The 19,078-nt window shown below is 36.6% G+C and overlaps 1 protein-coding gene across 1 annotated transcript in view; it reads left to right on the plus strand.

Annotated features, from left to right (window-relative positions):
• The window catches only part of KCNQ5 (potassium voltage-gated channel subfamily Q member 5), a 728,190-nt gene that overhangs the window by 583,800 nt on the left and 125,312 nt on the right, over positions 1-19,078 (plus strand). Inside the window, exons 4-5 of the mRNA XM_007945199.2 lie at positions 14,517-14,692; positions 15,006-15,131. Of these exons, the coding sequence (XP_007943390.1) occupies positions 14,517-14,692; positions 15,006-15,131 (302 nt within the window). The remainder of the gene's footprint in view (positions 1-14,516; positions 14,693-15,005; positions 15,132-19,078) is intronic.

A 19,078-nucleotide genomic window follows, 5' to 3' on the forward strand; every position in this document is an offset into this window, starting at 1 on the left:
ATATATGCCTGACTCTGCAACCCTCAACTTCTCCCTCAAACTCTAACCTCTCCCACTTCCCACAGTCTAGGAGGCATCTCAAAATTAACACAGCCAAACCGAATTTTGCCCCTCAAAACACCCTCCACCACCCTACCCCATTGCCACAGTGTTCCCTATCTATTTAAATAGTACTTAATTCATCCAAAAGCCCTGAAGTCACCCTTGACTACCTTCTTTGTCTCACACCCTACAATCAGTCCTTCAGCTAGTCTTGCCAACTCTACCTTCACAACATGTTCCAAATCCAGCTTCTTCCCTCTCCTCTCACTTTAACCTGTTTTCTTAAGCCACTGTCAATCTTTGTCCAGACAGAGGCAGCAACTTAAATGGTCTTCCGGCTTTCACTCTTGCCACCCAGCCCCTCCCAGTCTGTTTCCCACACAGCTACCCAAATGATCTTCCAACGAGAATCAGCCCGAAACCCATTCACACTAGAACGATAACTAAAGCCATGACCAGGGCCTCAGGGCTTATGTGATCTGGCCAGAATCTACTTGCTTCCATCTTCACTCCACTCAAGTAAAATTGACCATCCTTTTCTTCCTTTGAACACAGCAATCGTGCTTCTATCTCAGGATCTTTATACTTTCTGCCTGGAATAAGTTTCCCCTAGATGTGGTTAGGGCCACCTCTTTCCTTCATTGGCTCCTGGCTCAAATGTCATCAGAGATGCTTTCCCTTCCAAAGACTATCCCTTCTGAGATAGCACCCCCTGCTCCTCTATGACTCCACCTTCACAATGCTTTGTATTTCCCCAGGATTCTTGTCACAATTTGACATTATATTCTGTATGTATTTCTTTGTTTAATGTCAGCCTACCCCAATAGAACAAAGAACATAAGCTCCCAGAGGGCAGAACATTTTTCTGTTTTATTCACTGTTCTATGTTTATGTTTGGTTCATAGCAGACCTGCAACAGTCTGACAGTGAATGAGCTAATGAACGAATAGGTCAACTACCTCACCGATTAACGAGAACACTCATTTCCAAAACGCTCCTGCTGATGCTTCATCATTCAGCCAGTTAGTATCTGAAACAAAGAATGTACACTTAGGATACTAAAAATTCAGAGTTAGAAATGATTCCAGATACTTTATACCTCAGTCTATCTAATTTTAAAGATAAGGAAACAATCCCTGAGAAATAAGTGATGACAAAGCTAGTTGATAGCACAAACATGAGTTAAACCTGGCATAGTTAATATTCTTTATGCTTCTGTGCTTTGTGTCTATTCTTTCTGACAGATTAGAGTTTTGTGTACATAGGCAAATATAATGGAATGACAAAATTTCAATTCCTTCTTGTCTTGCTGCTCTGTTGACATTAAAACATCAGGTATAATATATACAAAGGACACTGAACAATTACAAGCCCATATAGAAACAGTCCTGTACAGATAAGACAGGCCAGCCAGTTTTTACATTCTTCTGTGCCATTGCACTTAATCTAAAATGTAAAACTTTGTACCTTTTTGGATTTTTGCTAAATTTGGCTGTCAACCATTTGCAAGTAATTATATTCCCTACTCTGGTAGCATAGTGGCTAAGACACTTGCCTGCTAACCAGACAGCTGGCGGTTCAAACCCACCAGCCACTCCTCGGAAGGAAGGTTGGGCAATCCTACTTCCGTAGTGATACTGCCTCGGAAACCCAAGGAGGGGTCGCTATGAGTCGGGGCTGACTCGACGGCACATAACAACAACAACAAATTACTAAATAATACTTTACTTCTTGGAGTTTCACACTTAAGCTTTTATTAACTGTCTACATCCCTGTTTAACTATCTTTTCAGTATGGAAAATTTATTTTTAAAAAAATGCACAAAATAAGATGTAAGTGCTTTGGAATCAGACAGATGTGGGTTTGATTCTTGCCTTCATTTACTAGGGAAATGACTGGACAAGATTCTTGAACTCTCTTAGTATCATACTGGTCTATAATGTGAGGGGGATATTACACAAAACATTTTTTTAAAAAAATTGAGAATTTAATTTCATTCTGGGCAGACTAAGGGCTGTATGGTATTACAGGCATTCCTCAGAGATATTGCAGGTTCAATCCAGACCACTGCAATAAAGTTGCTATCGCAATAAAGTGAATCACTCAGATTTTTTCCTTTCCCATTGCATATAAAAGTTATGTTTACATGATACTGTAGTCTATTAAGCATGCAATAGCATTATGGAAAATTGGAAATATTGTGAGAATTACCAAAATGTGACACAGACACAAAGTGAGCACATGCTTTGGGAAAAATGGCAGTGATAGCCTTGCTCAACACAGGGTTGCCACAAAACTTCAATTTGTAAAAGACACAGTATCTCTGCAAAGTGCAATAAAGTGAAGTATGCCTGTATCTCATTTAATCCTTACAACAGCCATTTTGTGGGAAATGGTCTATCCTCTGTTTACAGATAAGGACTCCAACAGTCAGCAAGATTAATAGGCCCAAGATCATATTACTAGGAAAGGACAGAGCTAGGAATCCCTGGGCTATCTCACACAAAGTCCACACTCATAACCTCTATGCCTCCTCCAAAGGCCATTAGAGAGAAGGAATGAAATAGTCTGTGCACTGAGCTCCTTGCCTAGCCCTGTACATCAGAGACACTCAATGCATTTGCCATTTTCCCTTTTCTTTCCTCACCACTAATTACATAAATGGCCTTGGTCAACTTAGGAACCTTCCTGATTCCTAAGGCTATTATCTTAAATAAATAATAGTTCTCCTTTTTCTCATTACAAAAACAATATATATATCATTTATTATAGATCATTTAGACAAAAAGGTATGTATCAAAAAATTAAACTTTACCTACAATGCTACCATCCAAAGATAATCCCTGTCAACATGCTGCTTAAATGTAATTATAGTATTTATTTTTATATTTACTATTAGAATACATGGGAGCTCTAGTTGTATAGTGCCTGAGGCATTTGACTGCTAACCAGAAGGCTGGCAGGTCAAACCCACCAGCCACTCCTTGGAAAGAAGATTGGGCAATCTACTTCCATAATGATACTGCCTCAGAAACCCAAGGAGGGGTCGCTATGAGTCAGATCCGATTCAACAGCAGTGAGTTTGGTTTGGTATTAGAATACATACTCCTTCGGAGAGGCAAAATTGGAATCATCCTATGTAGACTGCTATGTAATCAATTCTTTACATAATGGTATATTGAAACATTTTTACCAATATTTTTCTAAGACATGATTTTGTGTGTGTGATTGCATAGTTATTCATTGTAATAATAATAGTAAATTTTATTCTATGTTACTACTGTGCTGAGGTTTTTCACATGTGCTAACTTGTATAATTTTCGTAAAAACTCTATGACATAGCCACTTTTAGTATCCTTATTTTACACATAAAGAAATAAAGACACAGAGAGGTTCAGTAATTTAAGCAGGGTAACCCTACCAAGCAGAGGCAGAACCAGGGTTGGAATTCACACAGATGAACTCCACAGTCCATGCTCTGTAATGCATATACCATGTTGTATTTGGTGAATCCATTTTTATTAGTAATTTTGGTTGGCTCTAATTATTTTGTGTTATTAATAATAGTGTGATAAACATTTTTATATAAACCTTTGTGGATATCTCTATTTTCTTCTAAGATATATTTCTATCAGTAAAATTATTTAAATAAAATGTATTCACATTGTTAATACTTTTGGTAAATAATGTCAAATTGCCTTTGAAAAAATTATATCACTTTATCCTTACAGAAAATCTTCATGAAGGAATTTTTTCTTCCCCACTTTGCCAGTATTAGCTATTTAAAAAAAAAAAAAATTGTTAGTTTGACAAGTAAAAATGGTGCTTTAGCACTATTTTAAATTACAAAACTAGAAACTGTAAATAATGTCTTTCTATATATTTAATGGAGCTCTGGTGGCATAGTGGAAAAGGGACTTGACTGCTAACTGGAAGTCCAAAAGTTCAAACCCACCAGCTGTTCCATGGAAGGAAGACTGGGCAATCTACTTCCATAAAGATTTACAGCTTCGGAAACCCAATGGGGGTCGCTATGAGTCAGAAACAACTTGATGGCAGTGAGTTTGATTTTTGGTTATATATTTAATGTCCATTTCTACTTCTTCCTCAGCTAAATTTGAGGAGGAATTGGTGGTTTAGGAGTCCCTGGGTGGCACAAACAGTTAAGTGTTTGACTACTGGCCAAAAGATTGGTGGCTCAAACTTACCCGGAGGCACCTTAGAAGACTGGGTTGGTGATCTGCTTCCAAAAGGTCATAGCCTTGAAAACCCTGTGAAGCAGTTCTACTCTGCACACACAGGATTGCCATGAGTCAAAATCAGCTCAGCGGAAACTAACAACAGTGGTGGTTCCGTGCTAGAGTTCTCATCTTCCATGCAAGACACCCAGGTTCAGTTCATGGCCAATGGACCTCTGGTGCAGCCACTAACCATCTGTCAGTGGAGGCTTGTGTATTACCATGATGCTAAACAAGTTTCAGTGAAGCTTCCAGACTAATACAAACTAGGAAGAAAGGCAATCTGTTTTCTAAAATCAGCCTGTGAAAACTCTGTGGATCACAATGGTACAATCCACAATTGATCATGGAAATAGTGCAGGACTTGTCAGTGTTTTACACCATTGTACATGGAGTCACCATAATTCAAGGACTAATTGGACAGCTGTCAATTTTTCTATGAGTATTATTTTTTATTGGTTTATTTTTATATTTTAAGGATATTATCCCTTTGTTTATCATCACATATGTTTCCAATATTTTTTCCAAATTTTTTTGTATTTTAGCCCATGTAGGGTTTTATTAACATAGGGAAATTTAATTTTTATATATTTGTGCCTCAGTTTCTTAACAGTAAAATGAAAAAGATTTGTTGTTGTTATTATGTGCCATCGAGTCGGACCCAACTCATAGCGACCCCTCCTTGGGTTTCTGAGGCAGTATCACTACAGAAGTAGATTGCCCAACCTTCCTTCTGAGGAGTGGCTGATGAGTTTGAACCGCCTGCCTTCTGGTTAGCAGTCAAGTGCCTTAGGCACTATGCTACCAGAGCTCCTGAAAAAGATGTAGCTATATTATTTTCAAGACCCTTGAAATTTTAAAATTGCATTCTATTTGCTCATTACTAGTCACTTATCTGTCAAATAATTATTGAACAGTTTGTCAGGTACTGAGGTCTAGATACTGAAGTTAAAAGAAAAATAAATGCTTCTACATGCTTTCATTTTCTTATAGTCTAGTGAAAGAGACCAGCAAGTAAACAAATTAATAGGGGATACTGAGTGTCATGGTGCAGCAGTTAAGCACGGGGCTGAAACTCAAAGATTGGCAGTTAGAACCCACCCCATGGCTCCATGGGACAAAGGTCTGGTGACCTATTCCTGTAAAGATTACAGCCTAGAAAATATTATGGGACAGGTCCACTGTTTGACATCGGGTTGCTGTGAGTCAAAATCGACTCAATAGCACCCTAAATGGGTGGTATGCTAGTGGTATGCTGACAATGCTGGGGTTCTAGAAACAAGTAGGAGTTAGGTAGGGAAGGAGGAAAGGCCTTCCAGGCAGAGCAGGTGGATTTTGTAGAGCACTTAGAATGCCAGGAAGCAGAGTTTGATGTTTGTTCTAGTATTGAAGGTTTTTTGAGCAGGAAATATAACCAATTAAAAATTTAAAACTGGCTGTAGAAGATAAACTGCTTTAGAGAAAGGAAAAATGAGAGTGGAGACCACGTCAGAGCTTATAGAGATGGCCTGGAGAGAGGTAGCATAGGCTTCAACTAGGGACAGAATACGATAATCAGAGAAGAAAAAAACAGATGTAAGAGATACTATAGAGGTAGAATCAATAAAACTTAACAGTTCAGTGGATATGAGATGGAGGAGGCAGGGAAGAAGGAAATGTCAATCTATAAATTTAATATGCTTCTAAGGGAAATTAGTATATAAAAACATTTGAAAAAGGAAAAAACTTTTTTATTTACATGGTATTAGGAAAATTCGTTATCATATGGGGGTGAAAAATAAATAAATAAATAATCTGAGGTTAGTTCTCTACAGAGACAAAATAAATTCCATGAAAGTTAAAGATTATATGACTTCTAAAACCAAACCAGGAGCTCTGGTAGCATAGTGCCTAAAGCACTTGACTGCTAACCAGAAGGCTGGCATTTCAAACCCATCAGCCACTCCCTGGAAGGAAGATGGGGCAATCTACTTCCATAGTGATACTGCCTCAGAAACCCAAGGAGGTATCACTATGAGTTGGGTCTGACTCAACGGCACATAACAAGAACAACAACAAAAAAAGAAACATTGCTGTGAGTCGATTCTGACTCTTTGACACACTACAGGATAGAGTAGAACTGCCCTGTAGGATTTCCAAGGCTGTAATCTAGCAGTAGGAGGGAGCTCTGGTGGTGTAGTGCTAACCAGAAAGCTGGTGGTTCAAACCCACCAGCCACTTCTCAGATGGAAGATTGGGCAATCTACTCAAGTAGTGATACCACCTCAGAAACCCAAGGAGGGGTCACTATGAGTCAGGATCTACTCGATGGCAGTGAGATTAGTGTTTTTGAATCTAGCAGTGGGTTTGATTTGGTTGGTTATGGAAGCAGACTGTTACATCTTCTCCCATGGAGCAGCTGGTGGGTTCGATCTGCTGACTTTTTAGTTAGGTGGCCACATGCTTAACCACTGTACCACCAGGGCTCCTACTATATGAATTAGGATAATTTTAATTCTTATAACATACAAATCTCCAAATAACATTAACTTAACAAAATAAAAATTTATTTCTTACTTGTGTAATAGTTCATTGACCATGTTCCTTGTTGGGGTTCAAGAAGTGCAGTCATGCAGATATCTAGGCTGACAGAGACATTGCCATTTTCAACATACAGGCATCCTTAGTACCAGCTGGAAAAGAAAGTCTGGATATGGCACAGATACTTTCCCTTAGCCTGGAGGAGAAGTATCTTTTACATGTAACTTCCTTTATCTAAAGAAGTTCTGATGGCACAGCAGCAGGTAAATGCAACTCGCTGCTAACCATAAGCTCAGCAGTTCAAACTCACCAGCTGCTGCATGGGAGGAAAATAAGGCAATCTACTTTCATGATGATTTACAGCCTTAGAAACCCAAGGGGGGTCATAAGAGTCAGAATCGGCTCAATTGGCAGTGGGTTTTTGGGTTTCCTTTATCTAGGACTAGTTACTTCACTCCTCCTGGAGGCAAAGGGACCTGGGAAATGAGTGCTTTAGACTGGCAGCCACTTCCTTGGAACAGTTCTATACCTTAGAAGGGAAGTGCACATCTGTGATGGACACTAGTTTCCTTTGTCATGAATACCATTCTGAAAGGTCAAAGTAAATACATTTACTAATTAAAATATAAATACACAAAAAATGAAATACTGGTAAATATTTTTCATAATCTTGAAATTGGAAAAATCTTTCAAAATGACTTGACTTCTATGACTTGAAATCCAGACCCTGTTAAAAAAAAAAAAAAGAGGAGAAAGAAAAAGAAAGCAGTGGTGTTTTTTTCCTATTAGATTGGCAAATATTAAAATTTATAATACCACATAAAATGCTTAAAACATAATAAATGATAAATTTTAGCTGTTACTATCATCATCATCATCATTATATTGTATTAGCAAAGACAAAGAGAAAAAGGTACTTTCCTACATTGTTAGTGAGAATTGTGCCATCATTTAGCAAGCATATTTATATCCATCATAGTTCAAAATGAACCAACATTCAACCCAACAATCCAGTGTCTAGGAATTTATACTTGAAATGAATATCTACAAAATAGATGTGCAGGGCTTTTCATTTCAACATCATTTTGAAAGCAAAAAATGAAAGTAACCTAAAAAAAATCCATTAGTAGATAACTGATTCAATAAATTTGTTTCCTACCCTGTATACATTACTCTTATTTTGATATTTTATAACAAATAGCTAATATTTTTATAAGATTAAACCATATAGTTCATTAAAGTTAGCCAAAATTTAGTTTATATTGAGGCCACTAATGATAGCTCAAGGAATCGGAAAAAAAAGGGGGATGATATAATCATCAAAAACAAAATATAGATGAGAATCTATTTGTTGCACTCTGTTTTTCTCAGAAAGAACAAGATGAAATGAGTTCAAAGTGCAAGAAGGAAATTTGTATTAGACTTAAGGGGAAACTTTCTAAGACTCTAGAATAATTTATAAAAATTTTAAAAGCCTGAAGTCTGTAGATAATTTCCAGGAGTCAAGATATATTCTCTGTGGCTTACCTGTAGAAAATTTGCCTATCCTTACAAATTGCAATGTTGAAGTGTTGAAAATGCTCTATTTCTTTTATGTAACTTAGCCTTTCCTATTGTGATTTTAAATTGAACCAAGGGTATTAAAATAAACTCTCTAATAGGTGCATTACAAAAACAAAAACCAAACTCACTGCCAAGGTGGTATCTCTACAGAAGTACATTGCCCATCTTCCTTCCGGGAGTGGCTGGTGGGTTTGAACTGCCAGCCTTCTGGTTAGCAGTCAAATGGTTTAGGCACTATGCCACCAGAGCTCCCATAGGAGCATTATGTTGTGTAATTTTAGCTACACAACATAGCCCTTTAAGTACCATTGACCTTGCTTAACCCAGTCCTCAGGTCCATGACAGGGTAGTCTTGGATGTGAATCCACTTGATGTAGTCGTGTGCTGTCAAGTTGATTCTAACTCATAGTGACCCTATAGGACAGAGTGGAAGTGCTTCATAGAGTTTCCAAAGCTGTAAATCGCTATGGAAGCAAACTGCCACATCTTTCTCCCATGAAGCAGCTGATGGGTTCAAACCTCAGACCTTTCAGTTAGCAACCAAGTGCTTAACTACTATACCATGAGGGCTCCTATCTACCTTACAGTGAGGGCTTTTGAGTATTTCAGTGACTAATCCCTTTTAGACAAGACCCCATGGTGATGAATTCATATTGATTTTTCTAACCAAATGATACTGGTGCTAAGTTCCAGTGAAGTCTAACAATAAGCTCTTTTATAGTCCCTATGTATCTTAAATATGACTACAGTATATACTTCATTCAAATCTTTGTAGTCTCCTCAAATCTCCAAAATGCACCCATAAATCATTGTAAGTGATTCAGAAAGAATGTGAATCTATGTCCTAATATCTCATAAGTCTGTGTTTCACATTTATAGCTGCTTTTAATCAATAACTATTTCTTGCTACTTCCCAACTTGTTCACTTTTGTTTCCTTTGGGAGAAATAGATTCCAAGAGCTCAGGATTACATGCTTTTATTCATGCAGTTTAGAGCTCCTCCTTGTTTATTAGCAGTTCTATTTCTTTCTCTAGCCCCATTTTCTCTTGATACATCCATAAAAGTACCATCTGTTTTTAGCATCATTTTATTTCTGCTCTATCTTCCCTGCACTTCTTTCTTCCCTAGATGCTTTATGTGATAACAATTTATTCTTGGTTTATTATCCACCTGTTTTCACAGCCTCCGCCTTCCTCCCCCTCCCCCTGCCCTGAATTTTCTTTATCCAAGGTGTAGTGTACATAACTGTTATAGGCCCATCATTAGAGTCAAGTAGTGATGATCTCTCCCATGTATGGATGTTGGGCCTTGGCCAGTTACTTGACCACTACAAGCCTCTTTTTCTTCATATGTAAGAAAGAGATGATAATAATATTACCTACCTCATAGGGTTGTTTGAAGGATTAAATAAAATAATATACGTAATGGTCTCTCAACCACATGACTATTGACATTTGGGGCTGGAAAATTCTTTGTTAAGATCTCAAGTTGGTGCTGGACTGCTAACCTCAAAGTTGCTAGTTTGAACCCACCCAGCAGTACACGGAAGAAAAGAACTGATGATCTGCTTCCATTAAGATTATATAGCCAAGAAAATCCTATGGAACATTTCTACTCTGAAACAGATGGAGTTGCTATAAGACAAAATTGACCAAAGAGCATTAGCAACAATAATATTCTTATCATGCGGCTGTCTTGTGCATTTTAGGAAATTTAGCAGCATTTCTGGCCTCTATTCACTAGATGCCAGTAGCAGCCTATCCACTTCCCCAGTTGTGACCACTAAACACTCCCTCCATTGTACATAAAGCATTCAGCACAGTGCCTGGTGCACAGTAGGCACTTGATTTGTGTAATAGATGTATAGATTATAAGTGAACGGTCAAATGGATGAATGAATGTTTATTTTTTTTTTCTAAATATCTAATATAAAGCTCAACACTCAGTAACTGCTTAATGAATGAGTAGATAACCAAATGAGCTGACAACCAATGAGTTCTAAGGATTGACTGTAGTTTCTACCTATACTCAAGTGTGATGTGGTCTCTTTACTTAAGACAAGGCTCCTGTGTTTCAGAAAATATTTTAGATGATTAGCAAACTACACAACTTAAGCTACTCTACCAATTTAACATATGTGTGTATACATATAAACATATATTTATATATACATATTCCAAATCTCAGTGAGATTCATTTTATAAATGCTAATGGGTGATAGCTGTGAACTATTATGTTGTAGAAGCATTCAGGGCTAAATATCAAAGTGATCCTTTGATTAACTTAAGAGTGTTTCAGATTGAAGCCCCAGGTCTTATGTCATTGATGTGGTAACAGAAAAAAATCTCAAGCTACATTTAAGTGTTTATTAATCTAACTACATTCTATACATACTTACTGAGTGCACAATACAATTCAGGCACTGCTCTAGGTACTTGGAATACGTTAGGGAACAAAACAAAATTTCATCCGTATGGAACTTACGTTTTAGTGTTATACCTATAATCCCTGAAAAACAGGCAACTAAAGCCAGACCACTAAAGATTGGGTAAAGTACTGGTGGAGTATACAACAAAAATTTTAAAAAAAATTAAAATTAGTTGCTTTTCTAAAATGTTAATCTAAGCAATATTCTAGGTAGTAATGGTGGCAAAATTCCAGTGGATCATTCTAACTCATCCAGTGGATGACTCTAACAATTTTTGTAACTGCTTTCATATTTGGTTTCTCATCTGTGATTTGATTTTACTGCACTCTAACTTTCTCCTCTGATTTGAATTTCAATGAAGGTATTAAATCTAAATGCATATTTTGTGACTTGGAACATTTAAATTATGATTTACTGTTTACAAAATTTTTTAATTTTCCAAAATCAACAATGTTCCTTTAATTTTTTCTAGGTTTTCTCTGATGAACTAACTTCATAGCATGCTTTTTGTGCTTTAATCTAATAGATGTGTAGCAGATTCTTAAACTAACACGATATACACTTTTCGTGCCTCAGTTTTTTCATCTGTAACTCATAAGATTGTTATGAGGACTAAATAAGATAATGTCTACACTTAAGACTAAAGAAAGTGCCAAGCACATCATAAATTATATTCATCCCTCTTTCTAGAGTTTTCTGCAACCTTGCTAGTCACTTACTTATTTCACTTATTTTACCTATTTCTGTTATTTTAACTTGGTACCTTTTCTTTCCTTTGTACAATTAGAAGGAAACAGTGGACTTAAAATGAGAAAAAAGACAAATTATATATCCAGCAGGGCCATGTAAAGATGTCTCTGTCTTCAAACTGCTAATCTCAGGAGAAAATCCCCCCAAATGATAAAAGCCAATAGATGTGTTTACACATAACTCTTTTTTTAAAATAGATTTCTTTCTGATTACAAAAGAAATGCTCATTGTAATAAAATTCAAACATTACAGAAATGAATAATTTAGAAGGTAAAGAAACTTTACCCACATACCCACCCCAAACCTCTATCCCTAGACATAATTGATGCTAATAATATGTATATATTCTTGCATGGGTTTCTATTCAGATATTAATATATAGTTTTATTAAAATAAGATTACATTTTCCAAACTATTCTGTAACTCGCTTTTTTTCCACTTAAAATATATCTTCAGTATCTATGTCAACATATTTAGCTCTTTCTCATTTCCAACAGGACAGAGAGCTATAACTCAAGGATGCATTTTCAGCTCTCTCTGTAGTTACCTGCACAGTCATCTTGTATTCAGAGTTGATTGGGAAAATCCCATCAGCTCACCTTTGCCAACCACCAACTCAAGGAACAACAGGAGAGTAACTTGAAAGATCTTCTTAGACCACATAAGGACAACTGATGTTCTGATCCTGGTTACCTAGTGCCGCTCTGACAGGAATATACCACAAATGGGATGGCCTTAACAAACAGGAGTTTATTCTTACAATTTGGAGGCTTTAAGTCTGAGTTCAAAGTGCCAGGCTGTAGGGGCTGGGTGAAAGTTCCTCAGCCTTGGGCTTCATCTCTGCCTCTCGCTCCTGGCCCACTGGAGCTAGAGGCATCTCTTCACTGAGGCAGCTACTGGCTGCTGAGGCTAACAAGCCCAAAGTCAACAAATAAAATGGCACAGTCCCGATGTTACCAAACCACACGGCAGGCCATTAATTCAAATCCATTGTAAGTACCAAGTCGGCAGAGCATGGCAGGCTGCTGAACAATGACATGGCTACATGCAGGGTTCAAGCATGCCATAAGACCATTCCCCAAGGCTTCTCCTTATATACAGGAAGCAGACCACATCCCTAAGGCAGCTACTCAGCTGCTCACAGTAGATTCCACCGTGGAGCTGATTACCAGTCTCATCATGGGGAATACTACATCCAGCTGCCCAGCCACTCAACCAGGCATAGCCAAGTTGACTCACACACTTAACTACCACACCTGACAGGGGACCAGACTTTTCTCAGTGTAGGGAGGAAGACTGAGATGAATGCTAAATACACATTCACCCAATAGTTAATCCCAAGGATCACAAACCCATTATAAATGCAACACCCTCTAAGTGTAACTCCTCTTTAGGGTATGGAAGCCCAGTTGTGTACTGCCCAGTCGGAGCATGAAGGAAATTTTATTTGAAGATATTAAGGTCAAACTTACTTAAGTTAAAATTGCCATAGGAGGCCATTCATGCCTACTTTACTTCTCCCACCTCAAATCTACGTCCCTCTTTTTTTTATTATTAGTAATTTTTTTTAATCTTTTCTGTGCTTTCACTGCTCTTTTTCTCTTTTTAGCTTACAAATAGGCAGGTATTTTGTAAGCCAAATGTCAACATGTCAAACATTAAATATCCATTCCCATGCAGTGCATACAGTGCATAATTACATACCTTGTTGTAACAGATGTAATATTATTTAATTTGTGCAGTACACTTATACATAATTGGCTGACCAGGTATAAAAAATACCCTATGCAGAGAAAGAAGAGTTGTGGCTTTTGTTAAATAGTATGCAAAGTTAGAGACTCCACAGTATATGGGAATTTCTTGCAGAAAGTAACTTGTTTGATGAAAAAGCAAGAGACATGATTAAACTAAGTGGTAACTTCATGACTGGACAGGCCATACTGCCTCTGCTGCATCATCTAGGAAACTGTGTCTTTAGGACTAAAGCAGGAACTCTTTTCTGCGAGACAGTAATGCTAATAAAACCAGAGATGTTATGGAAGGCTGCCCCATAGCCCTAAGGCTTCCTAAAACAATGAACTTTCTGGAGGCCGTTGTCCAATTCTTTGAGGTTATATTTATGTGGTTCAAAGTTGGATATGTAGGAACTCTCATCCATTGCTAGTCAGATTGTAAAATGATGCAGGTGCTGTGGAAAACAGTGTGGCCGTTTGTCAAAAATAAAACATGGACTAACCATTTGACTAAGCAATTCCACTCTTCGGTACATACCCAAGAGGCTTGAAAGCAGGAAAATAGACAGATACCCGTACATTGTTCATTGCAGCATTATTCACAGTAGCCAACAGGTAGAAACAACCCAGCTGTCCATCAACAGATGAATGGATACACAAAATGTGGTATATACATACATTTATTCAGTCTCAAAAAGAAATGATGTTCTGATACATGCTACAATATGAATGAACCTTGAAAACATTATGCTAAGTGAAATAAGTCAGACACAAAAGCACAGATCTTATATGATCCCACTTGTGTGAAATATATAGAATAGGCAAATACACAGAGACCAAAGTCTGTTAGTGGTTACCAAGGGCAGGTGGCAGGAGGTCACAGGGAGTTATTGCTTAAGAAGTACTGAGTTTCTGCTAATAGTGCTGGAGATTTTTAGAAGCAAATTTTAAATTTTGGAAGCACAACATAATAAAGATCATTAAAGTCACTGAATTGTATACATAAAAATGGTAAATGTTATATGTTTCCCCCAATGAATTTTTAAAAGAAAAAAAAAGGAGAGTACAACACATGGTACAGGGGTCTCTGTCTTTTCACTCTTCCGCCATCCCAGAGTTCAAGTAACACTATGTGAAGCTGGGGTTCCAATTATGTTTATTTTGTGCCTTAAATCAAGATGAACCTTTCTGGCAATTTCTAGTCATGCCTACTTATGGCTGCTTCAACCTGTTTCTTTCAGATACCATTGTTCTTATCGCTTCAATAGCTGTCGTTTCTGCAAAAACTCAGGGTAACATTTTTGCCACATCTGCCCTCAGAAGTCTCCGTTTCCTGCAAATCCTCCGTATGGTGCGCATGGACCGAAGGGGAGGCACTTGGAAATTACTAGGTTCAGTGGTTTATGCACACAGCAAGGTAAGATATGTTTTCTGAATTATAGAACAAGATCTTTAAACTTTTTAATTGATTGCTGCAATATCTAATAACCTATCATAAGCAAACTTAGTCATTTCAGAAGTTAAAGCAGTGTAGAAACATGGTGCATAAAGGATTATTGAAAATTAATCATAATTATCCTAGAAGTAGTAAAGTTAACAGAATCATACATGATTTTTTTTTTTTTTTTTTTTTTTTTTTTTTTTTTTACTTTTTTTTTTTTTTTTTTTTTTTTTTTTACCTTTTCAAATATTTTTTGCCTCTAAAAGTCTTTCATTCTTCTTATACCTAGGAATTAATCACAGCTTGGTACATCGGATTTTTGGTTCTTATTTTTTCCTCTTTCCTTGTCTATCTGGTGGAAAAGGATGCCAATAAAGAGTTTTCAACATATGCAGATGCTCTCTGGTGGGGCACAGTAAGTATAAAAGTGTGTTTTTTATTCAGTGTATATTATGAAATGTTTCTTTTGAATACCATGTAATGGTTCCTCTGAATGATCTCAATAAAAATACTAACTTCAGAATAGCAATTTCATGTGAAGTAAAAAAAAGGAATAGTAGCTGAATAAAAGTTAGTAGAAAAGTAATATCACAGCATAAAAAAATGGAAAAGAGAAAGCTGCTAATAATCTTTGAGATCACAGATCACAATGTCATTTTAAACCTTTCCATTCAAATCCAGCTATATTGTTGTTAAAGAATAATTTTCCAAAAATGATAAAATCATGACTTAGATATAAAATATACATACGTTGACGATTAAGGAAAACTGAAGAAAAATTGATGGTTTTGAATTACGGTGTTGGTGAAAAATATTGAATATACCATGAACTGCTGGAAGAATGAACATATCTGTCTTGGAAAAAGTACAACCAGAATGCTCCTTAGAAGAAAGGTTGGAGAGACGTCATCTCATGTACTTTGGGCATGTTATCAGGAGGGACCAGTCTCTGGAAAAGGACATCATGAAATGAAAAAGAGGAATGTCTAGGAAACAACTGGCAACCTCAAATCAAAAAAAAAAAAAAACAGGATAAGACAATAGAGGTAAAATCTCAAACAAAAGTCTTATTAAACACGGAGGAAGGGAGGCAATAGAATTATCCAAGAAGGAATTTAGAAGGTATGTTTATAGAACTCTACAAGAGCTCTGGTAGCATAGTGTCTAAGGCACTTGACTGCTAACCAGAAGGCTGGCGGTTCAAACCCACCAGCCACTCCTCGGAAGGAAGGTTGGGCAATCCTACTTCCATAGTGATACTGCCTCGGAAACCCAAGGAGGGGTCGCTATGAGTCGGGGCCGACTCGACGGCATATAACAACAACAACAACACAAGAGCTTAAGGAAACCCCAAACAGAATCAAGAACACAGACAGTACCCTGGAAAAACTCAGGAAAACTATTCAAAAACAAAATAACAAGATTAATACACAATTAGAACTCATACAAAAACAGCAGTTAGAAATCCAGAAGAAGAATACCAAAATTAAAGAATTACACAACACAATGGAAGCACAAAAGAATAGGCTAGAACTGGCTGAAGAACACATTTCCCAACTAGAAGATAAGTCCCTTGACACCAGCCTGTATGAAGAAAAATCAGAGCAAAGATTTAAGAGAAATGAAGAAAACCTAAGAATTATTTGGGACAACATGAAAAGAAACAGCATATGCCTCATTGGAATTCCAAAACGAGAAGAGGCAAAAAAAAAAAAAAAACACTGAGAAAATTGTGGAAGACGTACTAACAGAAAATTTCCCCATGTCATGAAGGAAGAAAAGATACTTGTCCAAAAAGCTCAAAGAACCCCATACAGGATAGATCTCAAGAGAAAAACACCAAGGCATATCATAATCAAACTCTCCAAAACCAAAGACAAAAATGAATCTTGTGAGCTGCCTGGGACCAAATAAATATTACTTATAATAATAAAACAGTTAGGCTGAGTTCTGATAGCTCAGCAGAAACCATGCAGGCAAGAAGGCCATGGGACAGCATATATAAAACATTGAAGGAAAAGAACTTCCAACCAAGAATCCTATATCCAGACAAACTGTCCATCAAATATGAGGGAGAAATCAAGAAATTCCAAGACAAACAGAAATTAAGGGATTTTGTGAAAACCAGACCAAGCCTACAAGAAATGCTTAAGGAAGTTCTTTCAATAGAGAACCCACAATGGAGAACAACAAAATCAGGACACATGACATTAACACTAAAACCAAATCAGAAATAGATGCTCCATATAAGGCAATAAAATGTTGCACACTAAAAAACAAGGATGTCAATCTGCACAAGACAACAGCAACTAACCAAATAGAGGGAATAAAAGTTCTAAGTACAAAACTTCTAAATGGAGAGGAAAATAGGACAACATCCTCATAGAACAGACTGTTTTAAAAATATAGAGACAAGAATTCACTCCAAGGTAACCACAGAGAAAACTAACCATCCCCCTAAACAAACCCAGAAGGAAAGAAAACATGGGTTCAATAAGCACAAAACCAACAATATAGAAGAAAAGAGAGGAAACACTTGACAACAAAAAGAACTCAGCACAGAAAACTATATGGACCAAGGAAACTTCAACAGCATGACAAAAAAACACAATAGAATGACAGCAATCAATACATACCTATCACGAATTACACTGAATATGAATGGACTAAATGCACCAATCAAAAGAAAGAAAGTCACAGACTGGATAAGAAAACAAGACCTATCAATATGCTGCCTACAAGACACCCACCTTAGACACAAAGATAAAAACAAATTAAGAGTTTTGAGGTGGAAAAAAATATACCAAGCCAATGGTAACCAAAAAAGAGCAGGAACGGCAATATTACTTTCTGATAAAATAGACTTTAAGGTGAAAAACAACATAAGAGACAAAGAAGTTCACTATATGATGCTGAAAGGGTCAATTGACCAAGAAGACATTTCAATAATAAATATCTGTGCACCCAATGAAAGTGCTCCAAAATATGTGAAGCAAATATTAATTGAATTGAAAGGGAAAATAGACAACTCTACAATAGTAGTAGGAGACTTTAACACACCGCTTTCAAGGAGGGACAGATCAACTAGAAAAAAGCTCAACAAAGATACAGAAGAAATCAACAACACAATCAACCAACTAGACCTTATAGACATATATAGATCATTCCACCCAACAAAAGCACAATTCACATTCTTCTCCAGTGCAAATGGATCATTCTCCAGAATATATCATATGTTAGGATATAAAACAAGCCTCAATAAATTCAAAAACATTGAAATACTACAAAGTATCTTCTTGGAACACAATGCTATTTAATTAGAAATTAATAATAGGAAGATCAAGGAAAAAAAAAATCCAACATGGAAGCTGAACAATTCACTGCTCAAAAACTACTGTGTAAAAGAAAAAAACCCAACAGAATCAAGGAGAATACAGACAGTACCCTGCAAAAACTCAGGAAAACTATTCAAAAACAAAATAACAAGATTAATAAACAATTAGAACTCATACAAAAACAGCAGTTAGAAATCCAAAAAAGTGAAATAAAAAAATTTCTAGAAACAAATGAGAATGAAGATACATCATACCAAAACCTATGGGGCACAGGGAAAGCAGTACTCAGAGGTCAGCTTATAGCAATAAATGCATAATCAAAAAAGAGGAAAGAAACTAAATCAACACTAACTCAATAACTCCAACAATTAGAAAAAGAACAACAAAAGAATCCTACAGTATCTAGAAATAAGGAAATAGTAAAGATCAGAACAGAAATAAATGAAATAGAAAACAATAGAAAAAATCAATCAAAAAAAGAAGCTAGTTCTTCAAAAAGATTAACAAAATTGACAAACCATTGGCAAATCTAACAAAAGAAAAGAAAGAAGATCCAAGTTACAAGAATTAAACACAAAGGGTGTTATCACAACAGCTGTTGTACAGAGTCAACCGAAATAAAAAAGACACTGACAGAATATTATAAAGAACTGTACTGCAACAGATTTGAGAACCTAGAAGAGATGGACAAGTTTCTAGAATCACAAGACCTACCTAAACTATCCTACTCAGATATAGAATACTTGAACAGACCCATCACAAAGGAAGAATTTGAGCAAGCCATAAAAAAACTTCCCAGAAGAAAAATTCCTAGCCCTGATGGCTTCACTGGAGAATTTTACCAAATATTCAGGGAAGACCTGACACCTAAACTACTTAAGCTATTCCAGAGCATAGAAAAAGATGGAATATTCCCAAACTCATTTTATGAAGCAAGCATAACACTAATACCAAAACCAGGGAAAGACACCATTAAAAAGGAAAACTACAGACCAATATCCCTCATGAACATAGATGCAAAATCCTA

Source organism: Orycteropus afer, unplaced genomic scaffold (genome assembly GCF_000298275.1).
Source record: "Orycteropus afer afer isolate SDZICR_OR568_19922 unplaced genomic scaffold, OryAfe1.0 scaffold00133, whole genome shotgun sequence".
Classification (NCBI taxonomy): Eukaryota; Metazoa; Chordata; class Mammalia; order Tubulidentata; family Orycteropodidae; genus Orycteropus; species Orycteropus afer.